A 16423-nucleotide genomic window follows, 5' to 3' on the forward strand; every position below is an offset into this window, starting at 1 on the left:
CCTTTTCTAAATCCAGCTTGAACATCTGGAAGTTCACAGTTCATGTATTGCTGAAGCCTGGCCTGGAGAATTTTAAGCATTACTTTACTAGCCTGTGAGATGAGTACAATTGTGCGGTAGTTTGAGCATTCTTTGGCATTGCCTTTTCTTTGGGACTGGAATGAAAACTGACCTTTTCCAGTCCTGTGGCCACTGCTGAGTTTTCCATATGAGTTACCATATGACCCAGCAATCCCACTCTTGGGCATATACTGAGAGATAGTTCAAAAAGATACATACATATATAATTTAAAAAGATGCATGCACCCCAGTTTTCACTGCCACACTATTTATAATAGCCAGGATGTGGAAGCATTCTAAATGTCCATCAACAGAGGAATGGAAAAGGAAGATGTATTACATATACACAATGGAATATTATTCGGCCATAAAAAGAATGAGATAATGTCATTTGCAGCACTATGGATGGACCATGAGAAAACTGGAAGGCTAGTCTGCAAAGGATGATCGTGGCACTTCCCTGGTGGCCCAGTGACTAGACTCCATCCTCCCAATGCAGGGGGCCTGGGCTGCATCCCTGGGCGGGAGACTAGATCCCACCTGCTGCAACTAAAAAGAGATCCCATGTGTTGCAACTAATCCCTGGTGCAGTCAAATAAATAAATAAAAATCAATATTTTTTGAAAAAACACACAAAAGTAACCAAGTGGATCTGAACAGAAACAAAAGAATTTTTTTCAAAAAAAACTAAGATCATAAATTCAATCTTTTATATACTGAGTCTGAAACTCAGTATATAGGTCTTTGGCACATGCAGAAGACAAGTCATGCAAACAGTTGGGCATCCAATTCCAGAGCTTAACAGGGAGGCCTGGTGCAGGCATATGAATGAGGGTTATCTGCATTTGGTGGTAACAGAGGCTGTGGGTGTAGGTGATTCACCTACAAAGAGAGGAGGCCCGCTAGGCTGAACCATGAGGACTCCAACAGCAAGCGTCCTCTGGCAAGGCCCTTTTATGTGCTGGGTTTTCACAGTTCCCTGGGTCTATGACAAACATGCTTTCCTAAGTTTTGATGACAGAGGGGACGACAGAAGATGAGATGGTTGGATGGCATCACCAATTCAATGGACATGAATTCGAGCAAGTTCCAGGAGATCGTGAAGGACAGGGAAGCCTGGTGTGCTGCAGTCCATGGGGTTGCAAAGAGTCAGACATGACTGAGCAAGTGAAGTTCTATGAACTTCATCATGGAAAGGAAGAGCTGGAAAGAACTGACAGTGAATGAGGTGGAAAATGAAATGAATGCTTCTTTGTGAACAATCTTTTCTTAATAAGCCCCAAACTGGAAAAATTAAAATTGAGTTGAGGAAATACTAATAATGAGCATCCATGAGGAAAGAGACACAATACAACATGTTTAGGTGAGATGACCCTGGTCTCAGTGTCTTTCTTATAGAAAATATATGAAGTTTAAAATGATGAAATCTACTATACTTAAGGTGTCCTAATATATTAATGTTCAACATAAAAGCTGACCCATGACTGCAAAATGTTTTCTTTTCTTCCTCCCAAATACAATTTTGTTTAAATTCAAGTGAAGGGGGAAGGATAAATCATTCAGCAATCTTATCCTCAATAAATTATTAACATTTCAACACACACAAAAAAAGAGACAGATATGGAAGGAAGGTTTATTTTCCTTCTTCGGTCATCTTGAAGAAATGTCTATACAATTTTGATATTTTTCATTCTTGGGTTAATAACAACTTTTATATCATACAATAAACACATAATAGATGGGTTGAGCACCCTTGGTATTTTTGGCCTTTTCTTGAAATCATTTTGAAGTCCTTTAGGAAATTCATTCATTTTTGGACAATTCTATATGATATAGTAAATAGAAAACAGCTATATCCATTGAGCTCTCATTTCTCACCCTAATGCTGTATATCATATTAAATTATTAGAGTGAGTCAAGTCCAAGTTCTACTGACTAAAAATATGGCTCTGAGCTTTCCATTTATCCTGGAAGGATAATAGCTTTTGCCTCCTTGGTCATTCAGAGTTGACATTATCCCTTCCCCACAAAGCCCCTCCTTTTCCATAATGGCTTGTCCTTTTCTAACCTCCAACTTTGTCAGGTTATAAAAGAAAACTGATAAGATATTGATGCTAGCTATAGCATTTACTAAACTTAAGAAGACAACATGATTAACTGCAAAAGTATACACAGGGAAGAATTCAGTACAGTCTGAATGTAACTTCAAAGACCCAGAAAGGGTCTCTGCCCAAATATGAGGGTAAGTTTGACACAAGAATCATTCAGAGATACTTACTTATCTTTTATCATCTTCCTTTTTTCTGTTTTTTGTTTTTTCTAATCTATTTGGAGCACACTTATAGTTTCCCCTTAATTAGAGTTCTGCAGCATTGGTTTTTATAGAAAATAGTTATAACTATAGTTACTGTAAACATGTGTGCTGCTTAACAATTAAACTGAGTCACAGGGGAAACAGGCACATTTTTAAACAGAATAGCTTTCTAATAATTGGCTAATATTTAATGAAAAAAAAGCAGGCAAGTAATTATTTCATTCCAAGGCTAGTATCAATATTATGATAGAGCCTGAAGTCATATTCAGACTGTACTGAACTCTTCCCCATGTGTACTTTTGCAACTTATAACATCATCTTCTTAGATGTAATAAATGTCACAGGTAGCGTCAAATACAATAATACTAACCTTCCAATGAAATAATTACTTGCCTGTTTGTTTCATTAAATATGAGTCAATTTTTAGAAAGCTATTCTGACTGTTCATATATTAGCCTGAATCCCCTGTGACTCAAATATTGTTAAAGTACACACATGTTTGCAGTAACTATAGCTAATCATAATTGTTTTCTGTAAAAACCAATGTCAAAAAATTCTAGATAATCTCCTTTCCCTCCCTTAAAAGGGGAAATGATCAGTGTGCTCCCAATAGATTAGGAAACAAAAAAAAAAATGGAATAAAAAGAAAGTAAGTATTTCTGAAAGATCCCTGTGTCAAATTTACCCTCATATTTGGGTAGAGACCCTTTCTGGGTCTTTGAAGTCACATTATTATGCCAAGGGCAGTAAAGAAACTGGCTAGAAAGCTTGGTCTTATTTCTGGTTTGTTGCTACTAAGGTTTGGTTCTCCTACATCCATAAAGTTCGATGGGTAAATTGGCTCCCAGAAATCTGAACTAGCCTTGTATCTGGATGAGTTATATGTGAACTCTTTAAATAAGTACAAAACCATAGTTCATACTTCTTAAATGGTAATATAAAAAGTCCCAGGTGATTCATGGGAATAATAAGTCTTGGTTATCAAAACCCTCCAGATGTCTAGACATGTCATGTAAAAATGAATGTCATTTTAAATCCCCAAACTAAAGTTATTTTAGTAAAGCACAGCTAAAATAAATCTGAATTATTTTGAACATTTTTTTAGAAAGCCATCAGAAAAAAACTTTTTTTCCTTCTCAGTTCTAAGAGCTTAAATGAAACATTCATGCATTAAATTCAAAGTCTGACTGTCAAATCATTTCACTTTAATAAAAATTTGAATTACCTGCCTTAGGGCATTATTAAATATCAAATAAAAAGCACACATCCATAAGTCTGATTTCCCAATATAATTTTTATGTAGAAGTATGACTAGATTTGTATTACACATTTCAAGATAAAAGGATCAAAAATGTATTCATGAAAGGATACAGTCAGAAGTGAACACCTCTTTGAGAGAATTTCTACACCATTCTTAGGAATCTGGGGAAAAATGACCCCCTTTCAAGAATCTCAGCCACCAAGACAAGGATAGCAATCCATCCTCTCTCTTAAAATATCAATACTGTAATTAACTGAAAACTTTGAGAATTACACATTGTCTTCCTATCATACAATGAATATGAAACATATGTATCTGAAATATATGCAATCTCCTCATAAACATGTAAGGGTATGTGTGTGTATGTGTGTGTAAGACAGAGATAACATGGGGATAATTATTTAGATATTTAGAGAGGCAATTTGCATGGAGGGCAAGATATGGATCAAAAACTCAAGCCAAGTGTCATTTATAGTTACTGATATTCACAGAAGAGTATACCAAACCTACACTGGATAAATTCATAAACTCAAGTTCACCAGCCTCACTGTGCCTCTCTGCCTGCCCTCCGATGAGTCCTGCCTGCACCCCTCTCCCCACCCTCTGCTCCCAACTTCTTCCAGCTTCCCTCCCTGACTCCCAGCTCTTCCCCAATCCCCCTTAAACGGTAAAGCAAGTCACAAAACGCTGTCTATAAACCACCACCTCCTTCCTTCCTCTGACTGCATGGAAAAGTGTCCATTCCCATAACAAAAGTCAGCCTACGCTTGTGCTTAGAATTCCATCCCTTGGCAACTTTTCACAGACTTCACTGCTAGGATTAGCCCCTCAAGAAACAGCATCTTCATCCTTGTCCACCTATTGGCTCATTCCCCACCCCTCATATAGAAAGTTCCAGAATTTCTTTTGTTTAAAAAAAAAAAGGCTTCATTTGGAACGAAATTGGGTCATCTGTAGAGAAATGGACAGACCAAGAGAAGGTCATACAGAGTGAAGTCAGAAGGAGAAAAATATATTAACGCATATATGGAATCTAGAAAAATGGTACAGCTTAATCTATTTCCAGGTCAGGAATAGAGACGCAGACTTAGAGGATGAAGGTGTGGACACAGCAAGGGGAAAGGAGGGAGCAGGATGAAGTGAGAGAGCAGTGCTGCTACATACACGCCGCTGCTGCTGCCGCCACCGCTGCTGCTGAGTCACTCTGTCGTGTCCGACTCTGTGTGACCCCATGCGCTGGAGCCCACGAGGCTTCTCTGTCCATGGCGTTCTCCAGGAAAGAATACTGGAGTGGGTACACTCCACTCCATACTGAATACTGTACGTATGAGAACACTGGAGGTGTGCCTTGCTCCAGAGGATCTTCCCGACCCAGGGACTGAAGGCGGGTCTCTTGCTACAGGTAGGTTCTTTCATGCTGAGCAGCCAGGGAGGCCCCATATATACACTACCATGAGCAAAAAAGATAGCTGGGGGAACCTGCCGCCATCACAAGGTGCCTCCACCTCCTCCCTTCAAACGCCACTTCTGCCCACTGCAACCTACATCCCTCACACTCCTGCTATCCCGAGGGCCCGAGTGTGGAGATGCTCCTGACCTCCGACCCTTAGTGCTTATGACAGAGGGCTCTGTCAGTCAGGCTGCCCGAGTCCAACTTCCACTTCCACTGCTCAGCAACTCTGGGTAAATGACCTAACTTCCCGGTGCTTTGGTTAACTTGTCATCAAGCAACCCATAAGGTTTTATGAACACATGAGGTCATCCCCATGTATTATTGGAACATAATATGTATGCACACGTGCAGACACACATAATCTATGCCCACAACTCCCACGTTCTGTTCAGACCTCTTTTCTGATCTCTACTCTTGAAATTCCAGCTTCCTTCATGAGGGGTCCACCCACTGTTGTGATTGACAAGCCACTCTCAGTCCTATCTCTGCATCTCAGACAGAATCCCCTCCAGCTTCCCCTGTTGTCACTCTGCCTACATAGTTCCTAAAGCGCCAAACCCCAGCTGTTATCACTGATAATTCCGTCTCCTCTTCCTCACATCCAACTTACCCCTAGATTTCACTTTCAAGGACTCTCTCCATCTGCACTGTTCCTAGTCTGGTACCCAAGCCTCCAGGCCTTGCACCTTGGTTACCCAATGGACTTCTAAAATACCTTTCTACTCCCCCAGGCTGGCCCACAGTCCATTCATTCTCCAGCCACTGTGATCTCCTAAGAATATACAGGGGTCAGGCCACTCCCCTGAGAACCCTTAGATGTCAACACATTGACAATGAGATAAAGACGTCTAACGCAGCTGACAGGGCCCCGCCTGGCCCTCCCTTTCATTTCCACACCCCAGACTCAGGGGGCTTCTTTCAGGCATCTCAGCGCATCAAAGTCTTACCATCTCCACAGGGAGGGGACCCTCGAGGGTCTTTGCAAAGATATTCCCTCTAGCCAAAATCTTCTCCACTCTACATTTTTGTTCTTCTCATTCATGGAATTTATTATAATTTGTAACTGTACTTTTGAAATGTTTTTACATTGTCCTGCTCACCACCTCAGGCTTAAGCTTTGTTTTTTAAAATAACTTTTGATGTGGACAATTTTTGAAGTCTTTATTGAATTTGTTACAATGTTGCCTCTGTTTTACACTTTGTTATTTTGGCCATGAGGAATATGGGATTTTAGCTCCCTGACCAGGATCAAATCCACACACTCTTCCAGGAAGGTAAGTCTTAACCACTGGACCACCAAGGAAGTCCCAGACTGTGAGCTCTTGGAGGCTAGAGATTTCAGTTCCTCTGTGACTCCCCCATCCACTGGACCACTGACATACAGTGAGAAGACATACTCCCAACGGACCACTAAACAGTCAGAGCTCTGTCCTGATTCCTAGGAAACTGTTCCAACAGGCACTTTCTTCTCACAGGAAGCAGCGGTTTCATAGCAACACACTGACCTAGGTATGTGACCCTGGTCAATCTACAAAGTGAAGAAGTAACCCAGTATGCAGGCATTTATATATATTTTATATTTTCCTTGTTTGTGATGTTTATTTTGTTAGCTCCTTAAGGGTAAGTAACACATACATTGAATCCAATACATTAAAATATATAGAGTATTAGATATCCCATCAGTAAAGAAACATGCTGCTTTTATATAATCACCAAGTGCTTCTTGATCTATTGAATAAAATCACTTCCATAGGGTTAAGTATTATCACTCTGGCCTGATCTACCCTCACTACCTACCCCAATAAGCAAGATGACCAAATCCGCACTGGACAAGTGGCCAGCTTTGAGGCTTCACAACTCCCCATCCGTTTCTTCATGCTCCCCATTCATCAGGAGATAACAGCTGCAGTTTCAAGCTACGACAACACAGCAAAGTACCAAAGAAGAAGGACTTGCGTGTCACCATTACCCTGCCTCAAGTGCCTTCCCTTATGAAAGCTGATATTAAAGCAAAACCTATCAATAGAATGAAAGGCTGCACTGCTGGAAAAACATAAGGAATGTAGATTTTTCCCTAATAGGGCATGAAATTTTTACAAACCACCTGACCTGTAATGAATGGGGCTTGAGAATGTGTCCTAAATTTCAATGAAGTGCATTCACACTGTTAAATTAACAGGTTCATCATGAGAGCTGCTTTCACATGCAGGTCCAACTGTGTGCCTGTTTCCTCACTTAATCCACACGTACCCAGATGCAGACACGTCAGCTCCTGTTTTCTTTGGCTACTGAAACGCAGCTCTAATGACTCTGTCACTGAGCGGCTGAGTGGGCCTAAAATTGTCTCCCAAAATCCCATCACAGCCCTCCACGAGCTCTGCCCCCTTCACGTGTGTCCTCAGCCTTCGAAATTCTTCAATCTGAAAATAAAAGCAGAACAAAACAGATTAATTGTCAACCGGCCATGAGCAAGATGGGAATCTCATCGATGACTTAAAATATGCATAAATTACAAGCATTTAAAAAGAGAAAATTAAACTTCAAAAAAGAGAAAAACTGAGTTCATTCTTCCACAGCTAAGACATTAGACGCAACCTCTACAAGAGGAAAGAAGACAACAGAAGCAGAGGTAGGAAGGCCTCCAGATAAACCCAAATAACCGTCAAAACCTGCTGGATCTGTTCATGCAGAAATGATATACACCTCTTTCAAATAGCTCTTATGGGGACATTTCTAGCAGTCCAGTGGTTAAAATTCAATACTTCCAATGCAGGGTTCACTGGTTCTATCTATGGTTGGTAGGGGAACTAAGATCCCCACATGCTGCTTGTTGCAGCCAAAATTTAAAAAGATAAAAATAAGAAGGAGATAATCTGTAATACCTAAAAAAAAAAAAACCTTCTATGTCTGCCGTAACATAATAAGAAAAAGTGAACAAATGAAGAAATGTTCTGAAATGCTTCCCAAGTATATCTCTATAATGAATCACAGTGTTACTGTATGCTAACACTGATTATATGTTAAATATATTAGATGGAGGCTTTTTCATCAAAAAACTCCCTTTGCTGCTTGTTGAGCCCTCCAAAGAGCAAAGAATGCCTCTGATTTTTCAAAAGTTTAAGCCCATCTTCCTGTGGCAACAGTGATTTTCAAGTTTATCTCCCTTCTCAGGAAGCCTCCCCAGATCCCGGGGTTTCCAGTTATGCACTATTGGTTGCCACAGTCCCAAGAGACCATTCCCATCAGCTCACTGCAGTCTCCCTAATTGGCCAAGTTGTACCTCCTGAGAACTCATAGTCTGCCAGACACCACCCACCGGAAGTGTCTGAGCAACAAGCAAACACATGATGAGCTTTTGCCAAGCTCACTGCCATCTAGCAGTTGATTTATCTTTGTCAAATTATCTGTTATTTCCTTTAAATGCCACATAACATCACACGAGACATTCTTCATTCTTTACACAAAAGGAGAAACTGAGGCCAGACAGGTTAAGGAAGATTCCAGATAATCTGGGTCTGACAATTCCAAGGCCATGTGTCCCCTTCCCAGTCCCACAGCCACCTCTTCAGAAATTCTAGTCATCAGTAGACCCTATAGCCAGCATATTACCCAGGACATTGAGCAAATGTGACCTGAATAGCATCAATCGACCAAAGCATCACTGTCTGTGAATCAGAGGCTTCTACCCACAAAGGTTCACACAACACCGACACAGACTTAACCCAATCATGAGGGGGAAACCCACAAGATAGTAACTAATTCAGGGTTCTAACAAAAATCTAGAAACCCCTAGACTTTAGAGGACTGATGGGACTCCTATAAAATTTCACTGGTGCATTCTCCTAAGATGAGGTTCCCTGACTGCAGAAGAGTCAAACCTCTAATTCAATCCATTCACATATGAATTGGAAATCAGAGCTGGGAAAAATTAAATGGCTTGCTAGATCAGAACCCAAGTTAAAAATTTGACTTCTAGGGTTTCCCTGGCGGCTCAGCAGTAAAGAATCTGCCTCCCGATGCAGGAGACACAGGTTCTATCCCTGGTCCAGGAAGATCCCACATGCCACAGAGCAACTAATCCCATGTGCCACAACTCTCGAGCCTGTGCGCTAGAGCTCGGAAACCGCAACTACTGATGCCAGCGCACCCGAGAGCCTGTGCTAGGCAGCAAGAGAAGCCACCACAATGAGAAGCCCTTGCACCTCAATGAAGAGCAGCCCTGCTTGCTCCAACTAGAGAAAAGCCTGCACAACAATGAAGACCCAACACAGCCATGAGTAAATAAATAGAATTATAAAAAGGAAAGAAATGTGACTTCTAAAGTTCTATCTTCCTATGTCTTCAAATGCTGTTTGATTTCCCTAAATGGGTTAACCCTGATCCTATTAGGATTGTCCTGTTTTTTTAAAATAACATCTACATGCTGTTTTTATATAGAAGTACCAGTCAGATAAGCCATGAGATTTTTTAATCTACATAATGGTTTCTCACTAGACCTTCTCACGGGTTTATAGGAGGGAATATGGCAGTACTCATATTGCTTGTTGCACCTGAAAAATGTCTAGAGCCAAGTCTTCATGAGAATCCCTTATAATTATTTGTGAGGTGCACTTTTCTTAGTTTTCCCTGAGATGGAGTAAAAGGGAACCTTCTTAGTCAGAGGAGCCTATGATTTTTCAAAAAGAAGATGAAGGTCAAGGACACAGACTGCATCCAAAGGCTGGTTCTTGTCCAGTCTCTGCTATCCAAGACCCAAACAACCCAACTGCTCTTCCTTTTCAAGCTCTGTTTCCATCTATGAATAACAGAGATGAAGGTGATAACAGTATTCCAGGGGTGATATGAGGTAAATAAGATCATTCATGAAAACACTCAGCACAGTTCCAAGCACACAGAGAATGTTCACAAATAACCACATGACTTCTGAAGTCCAAGCTTCAGCATTTGGAAATGATTATTTAGCTACAATTTTGTATGCAAACAAGGAGACAGAAATAATTATCCAGTTGACTGAGAAACAGAAGATTCTCTTTCCTCCCATTCCCTGTGTGTGATCACATTTAAGAGCTGCAATCAGAACCTATAAACCCAGGACAGGGTCACCAATGAGCACTGCGGACTCAAAACTTGACTGTCTCAAGGTATTTCAAAAAATACTCCATTTCTTATTGACTATGAAGCTTATTGCAAAGCTGAGTTAACTTTATATTTATGTATTCTGAACTGAAGCTAAATCTTTCAAGCCCCAGGCCTCAGCCTGAAATACCCTCTGTGAAAACGACTTCTTCTAAAAGAGATCTGAGTCAACAGCCGGCCAGTCTCCAATCACTGCCTTCTCAGAGAGAACTGCTTCACAAGAAATGTTTTTCTCTGATCAGAGTGATGCTTTGAAGACTTCAAACATCAACAAAGATGGGGGGAAAACACATCTCTCTGAAATGCCAATTTTTCTGAAGTAACCACCCCTCAGAACCCTTTAGTCACTTCAAATGGTTTCGAGTGCGCACTCTGTTATTGCACACCAAAATGAGACAGAGTGAGAAAGGAGCAGAATAATATTCAGAGATAAAAGTCTTCAACTAAATTCAAATGTCAGGGCCATACAGGGGCCATCATTATCAATCAGTACCTACGAGTTCATCGATTTTTAATGCTCCTCTACTTGAACATGGTATTTGTGTTCAGCCAATTTAAAAGAGAGAGATGGAGAGGAGAGAGATTTAACACTTGGGAGACATGTCCTCACCCGTGAAGGTAGAAAGCTGAGCAGCCACTGTTCCCTGAACCGAGTGGCACGCCCATTGGTCTAAGACGTTCATTCCAACCTTCACTGATGTCTGACTTTGATGACTCACTCAAAGTTCAGCTTTAAAACTGCTTTCTTCATGACAGCAGTTAACAGGCTAATTTCTAGGGTCTGAAGTTTGGCACACATTGCTTTTAGTAGTTCCAGGCATCCTACACACATTTTGTAATAGCCTTGTTTTGATTTACATCTCATATGTCATCACATTAAAAGAAAACTAACACATAAAAGTCTGTGTTCTCATCTTATTTTCCTTTATCACCAGGCAGTTCATAATAATACCTGAATTGCTGTCGTTGTTTACTCGCTAAGTCATGTCCGACTCTTGGCAACCCCGTGGACTATAGCCCACCAGGCTCCTCTGTCCATGGGATTCTCCAGGTAAGAGTACTGGAGTGGGTTGCCATTTCTTTCTCCAGAGGATCTTCCCAACCCAGGGATCGAACCCACGTCTCCTGCATTGTCATTGGCAGGCCAATGACAATAGTTACAGATCACTTTTTAAAATGTTTTAAATTACACTTATCCAAATCCATCCAATTGTGTGGGTTTCTCCCCATAGCATAGAGTCTGCTAACCAGAACAACATGAAAAAGTCAACCAACCAACCAGGGGCTCCCAGTCCCAGACACCAGGATTCTAGTGCTCAGGAAGATGTAAATGGTTCACAATGGGCTCAGCTGTCAATACCATACTATAGGTACCAACTCCGACTCCTGGACTAGCAGGCAGAGGATGGAACTCGCATCTCCTGCATTGGCAGGTAGATTCTAAGGTTGAGCCACCAGGGAAGCCCATAACACCCAGCTATTTAGTTACATATGTTACCCCTATAAGAGGACACATTATTTCTCCAATACAAAGCTTTGTTTCTCAAAAAAATCAACACAGTAGCCATCCACCTGTCATTTGCTATTCTCTTTGTTATTTTCTATATCAATCCTCTCTCCCTGCCTCTGACTGTTTATGCTTCTCTGCTCCTCTTCAAGTGCAACAAGGTGAGGCTCTTCAATTCTTGGTTTTGATTCTAGAATCACACCTTTGCCCTTTAGTTCCTCTCATTTTTACTGCCCTCTCTGGACCTTCTCTATTTTGGACTCTGCTTTCTCTGGAACTATATGAGCAGCAACAGTGGAACATTCAAATCAAGGACAGACTGATTCATTTTCTCCTAAGATTACAATTTTTTCCCCCTAAATCACTCTAAATTGCAATTTAATGTACATGTGAGTGTGTGTGTGTGTCCATTTCCACACTCCTGCTCTCTGAACAGATGCTGCAATGGAGCTCTGCACTAAGAGCACCTATATCTTCTTTTCTTGAAAAGAAACTGGAAAGTTATCCATTTCCAAGAGCAGTTGAAATTATTCCTTCAAATACGTGTTTCTTTGGCTTTGGCTCCCTTTGAGGAAGACACAGCTTAATTTCCAATAATTGCAGAGCACAACTTAAGTGATGTTAGGGTTAGACTTTGTCACTGGCCTCACTCAGGGGGATGGTACAAAGCAAGGCTCCCTTTGAAGCCTGCCAGACCAAAAGGCATGATGAGTTGTCTCTATGTTGTTGCATAATTTACTGGATGGCATGGAAGTAAATCATCACATTATAGACTATTGGTTAACATCCCCAGTACTCTGCTAGTGAGAGAATCCTTTGTGGAATTCTAAGTGGAATTGAGAATTTTCTGTGGCTCAGCCAGGTTCATTCAAACTGACTTTCAATAAATAGACATTTACTGTGGTTACAGAGGAAAACTTCATTTTTCGTTAAAGATTTGACCTATTTTTAGAAAATTGCCCCTAAACTGCTGAACAAATGTAACTGCAGACCCTGAGCTGCTTCTGCTTCCTCTGCCAATCTGACCCCTCCCCTGTGACTAACGCAGTTGAAACTCTTATCCTGGGTCCCTTTCAGCTCAATGATCCACAGAAACATCTCATTTCAGTTAATGATTCAGTTAACTGGCAATGACAGTCCTTGTTCATGAATCTTTTCTTGCATGACAGCAACTCTGAAAAGAGATGAAGGCTTTCTCCATGGCAAACTGGCTGGATGGGCTGGGGTGTGGACCTAGAGCAGCCAGACAGCATAAAGAAAGGGATGGTGGAGGAATGATACTGGAGAACATAAGCCAAAGCTCAGCAACAGAGAAGCACCAAGATCCAGCAGTGAACACACCGGGGCACAAAACAAGAGTCAAGGGTGAAGACTTCCCTGGCTGTGGATAAGAATCCGCCTGCCGATGCAGGGGACGTGGGTTTTATCCCTGGTCCAGGAAAATCCCACACGCTGAGAGGCAACTAAGTCCATGAGCCACAACTACGGTGCCTCAACTCTAGAGCCCAAGATCCAGAACTACTGGCTTCTTCTCCACACGCAGTAACTCCTGAGACCCGTGCGCCCTAGAGCCTGTGCTCAGCAACTAAAGGTGCCAGTGCAATGCAACCCTTGCTCGGCAACTAGAGAAAGCCCATCACAGACAGAAATAATGAAATGCATAAATGGAATTAACTTTAAAAACAGAGTGAAGAGTGAGAATCAAGCCGTGGCCCCCTGGGCATGTGTTTATAAGGCATAGTTACAGTAAGTTCCCTACATAGGAAAGAGCTCTGTTCCAAGAGCATGTTGGTAAGTCCAGTTTGTTTTTAAGTCCTACAAAGTTAGCCCAGATACCCAACTTATACAACTGGCTATATGGTACTGCTCTATAACAGGTTTATACTTTTCACAGAAATAATACATAAACAAACACAAAAAGAAAACATTTCTAACCTTACAGTACAGTACCTTGAAAAGTACAGTAGCACACTGCAACTGCTGGCATACAGGGGCACGTTCGCATCCTGAAAGTTTACAACTTGAAGCTTTGTATGTAGGGGACTTCCTGTATTTTCTACCTGGATGAGCTGCACGCATCTTATTTAGATTCTCTGTAGTATTTGTCACTGTTTACCTCCCTTCTCCACAACTTGGAAATCCTCTCTCCTGTCCCAGATCCCAGGACATCACTCCCTCCTGGCTGACCCCAAGGCCCGTGGGCAAGCCCTTGACTCCCTGTCCCCTCCACCTGCACTGTTTTGCATTCAGCTGGGCTCTCTTGTCTTTCTCAACTTGACCTGAACAGATCGTCAAATCCGTTTCTTTTTCCTGGACATGAAGCTAGAATTCACTTCTCAGCTTCCCCTACAACCAGGTGTGGCCATGTGCTAAGTTCCCAATAGAATGGAAGCATAAATGGCGTTCTCCATTTCTCAATCTAGTCTTTAGAAAGCAGTCTCCCTTCAGATCCTCCACCCACTTTCCCCTCCTGCTCACTATATGCCCACACCTAAGAGAAGAGAGGTATTAAAGATGGCAGAGTGTCTTGCAACCCCGTTTCCTGAGTGGCTACACAGAGAAAAGCCTTGACTGTGAAGGAAAAATACATCTGTTGGATTTTATGAATGTTAAAAAAAAAATAAATTCTTACTGTGATAAGTCATTGAAAAATTTTTAAGATTTTTGTGATGTGGACCATTTTTTAAATCTTCATTGAATTTATTACAATATTGCTTCTGCTTTATGCTTTGGTTTTTTGGGCCCTGAAACATGTGGGATCTTAGCTCTCCAACCAGGGAGAGAATCGACATCCCCTGCACTGGAAGGTGACGTCCTGACCACTGGACCACCAGGGAAGCCCCCAGCCACTGAAGTTTTGGGGTACATCTGTTACAGCAGCTACCATCTTTGCTGTTAAATTTCATCTATATCTCATTAGTCCAAACCTCTATTCTTAACATTCAACTCAAATTTCTAATTGCTACCCTCTCCTTTAATAGACCAACTCCTATTATTTTTCAGGAGTTATCCCCTGGACCTTCCAGTCTGAACTGGGCTTTGGTCCTATGTGTTCCCAGAGCTCCTTACTTATGACACGACATAGTTGCCTGTATGAACATCTGCCTCCTCAACTCCACAGTGAACTTTTTAAGAATAAACACTGTGTTTTAACCTCCGAATCCTCTGTGTCTGGTTGGTACTCAGGAATAGTTTCTTATAAGAAAAAAAAAAAAATGACTGAATAGATAAAGGAATCGAGATTTGTCATATTAAAAACAAGAAGGCCCAAAGGTGGTGTGATCAAAGTTTCTAAAATAATGAAACAATGAAGATGCTGAATGGGTATCTTTTTAAATGAATCCTCAGAAAAAGAGAAATAAGAAACTGTTCAGAGCTGAAAGAGGTGTTTTAAAGATTTAAGGACAAACAAAAGAAAGCTTTTCTGAATAGTGAATAAACTTGAACTTGTTATAAAATATAAGGGGTATAATAGTTTGTAAAGAATTTCTAAAGGAAACTTGGCTTATTTATTTAGCATATTGCCTAAGTCTTTCGAGACTGATCATTAATAATGCTGTCTTCTTAGCGTTAACAAATGTTACAGTTAGTATCAAATATTATGATACTAATAACATCAAAATCAATGTTTAAATGCATTGTAGTGACCTTGCATCCTGCCCCACCAGTAACATCCCAGGGACAATTCACCTTGGTGCCTCACACGCTGCATTAGCATCTAGAGCACCTATGCTGCACCCAAGGTGGGAGACAGCAGACCAAAAGTGGGCTAGAGAACAATCCAGAACTTTACAGGGCATTCTTTCTAGGTCCCCCACCCTCTCCATACAGATTTTCCTGTACAAGCCAAGGAAGAGCTATTACAAAGACCGAATGTGAGTTACAGAAATAACTTTCTCCTCGCCAATACCTGAGAAATCCCACATGAAGCAGTAACTAGACTAAGGAACAGTTTGGGTACTTCACTGGCTTCTATTTACTCTATAAAAACTGACTTTTAAAGTACAGATGGTAAATGGGAGCTGGATTTTGTTCATCCTTGACCTTTCAACTGCTTTCACTGGCTCAAGACATTTAACTTTATCTGAAGAGATGTGACTGATCTAATTGAGCAGAAAGGAGCAAGAACATGAAACAGACATTTCCCTTTTACAGAGAGAAAATTTACCCTTTAATGCAAAACTTCGTCCTGGGAGGTTAAAGCCCTCCTCTCACCTGTAGCTGGGATATCGTCAGAGGGTATCGGAATAATATCCAGGTCACACCTTCGCTGCAGGGTGGGATGGTGAGAGAGCCTTCATAGACCCAGTAATCACGCAGCAAGGGGTCTGTGCCACCGCATGGACCAATCATGGAAAGGTGAGTTAATGAAAAAGAATTTGGAAAAGTCCAACAAACATTTTCAAACTTACAAACTGTCCAGATAACATGTCTCAGACAGATGTCATTTTTAAACTGGAGCTCCACATATATATTTTTAAACTAATCATATGAAGAAAACAATCAATATAGAACATGATGTATCCTCTATTATTTATAGTGATTTTGTATCAATGAATTCCTATATATATTTAAATATGGTTATATAAACTAGATATAGAAACACTTGATATACTATACCAGATGTGTGTGTGTGTGTGAGTGTGCTCAATTGTGTCCAGCTCTTTACGACCTCATGGACTGTAGCCCACC

General features: G+C 41.0%; 1 protein-coding gene across 1 annotated transcript in view; it reads right to left on the reverse strand.

Moving 5' to 3' along the window:
- Positions 1 to 16423, reverse strand: part of CA8 (carbonic anhydrase 8) — an 87551-nt gene that overhangs the window by 13650 nt on the left and 57478 nt on the right. The window contains exons 7-8 of the mRNA XM_069601029.1: positions 15947 to 16059; positions 7339 to 7508 (exon numbers count right to left, since the gene is read on the reverse strand). Coding sequence (XP_069457130.1) covers positions 7374 to 7508; positions 15947 to 16059 — 248 coding nt within the window. The 3' untranslated portion in view covers positions 7339 to 7373. The remainder of the gene's footprint in view (positions 1 to 7338; positions 7509 to 15946; positions 16060 to 16423) is intronic.

Source organism: Ovis canadensis, chromosome 9 (assembly GCF_042477335.2).
Source record: "Ovis canadensis isolate MfBH-ARS-UI-01 breed Bighorn chromosome 9, ARS-UI_OviCan_v2, whole genome shotgun sequence".
NCBI lineage: Eukaryota > Metazoa > Chordata > Mammalia > Artiodactyla > Bovidae > Ovis > Ovis canadensis.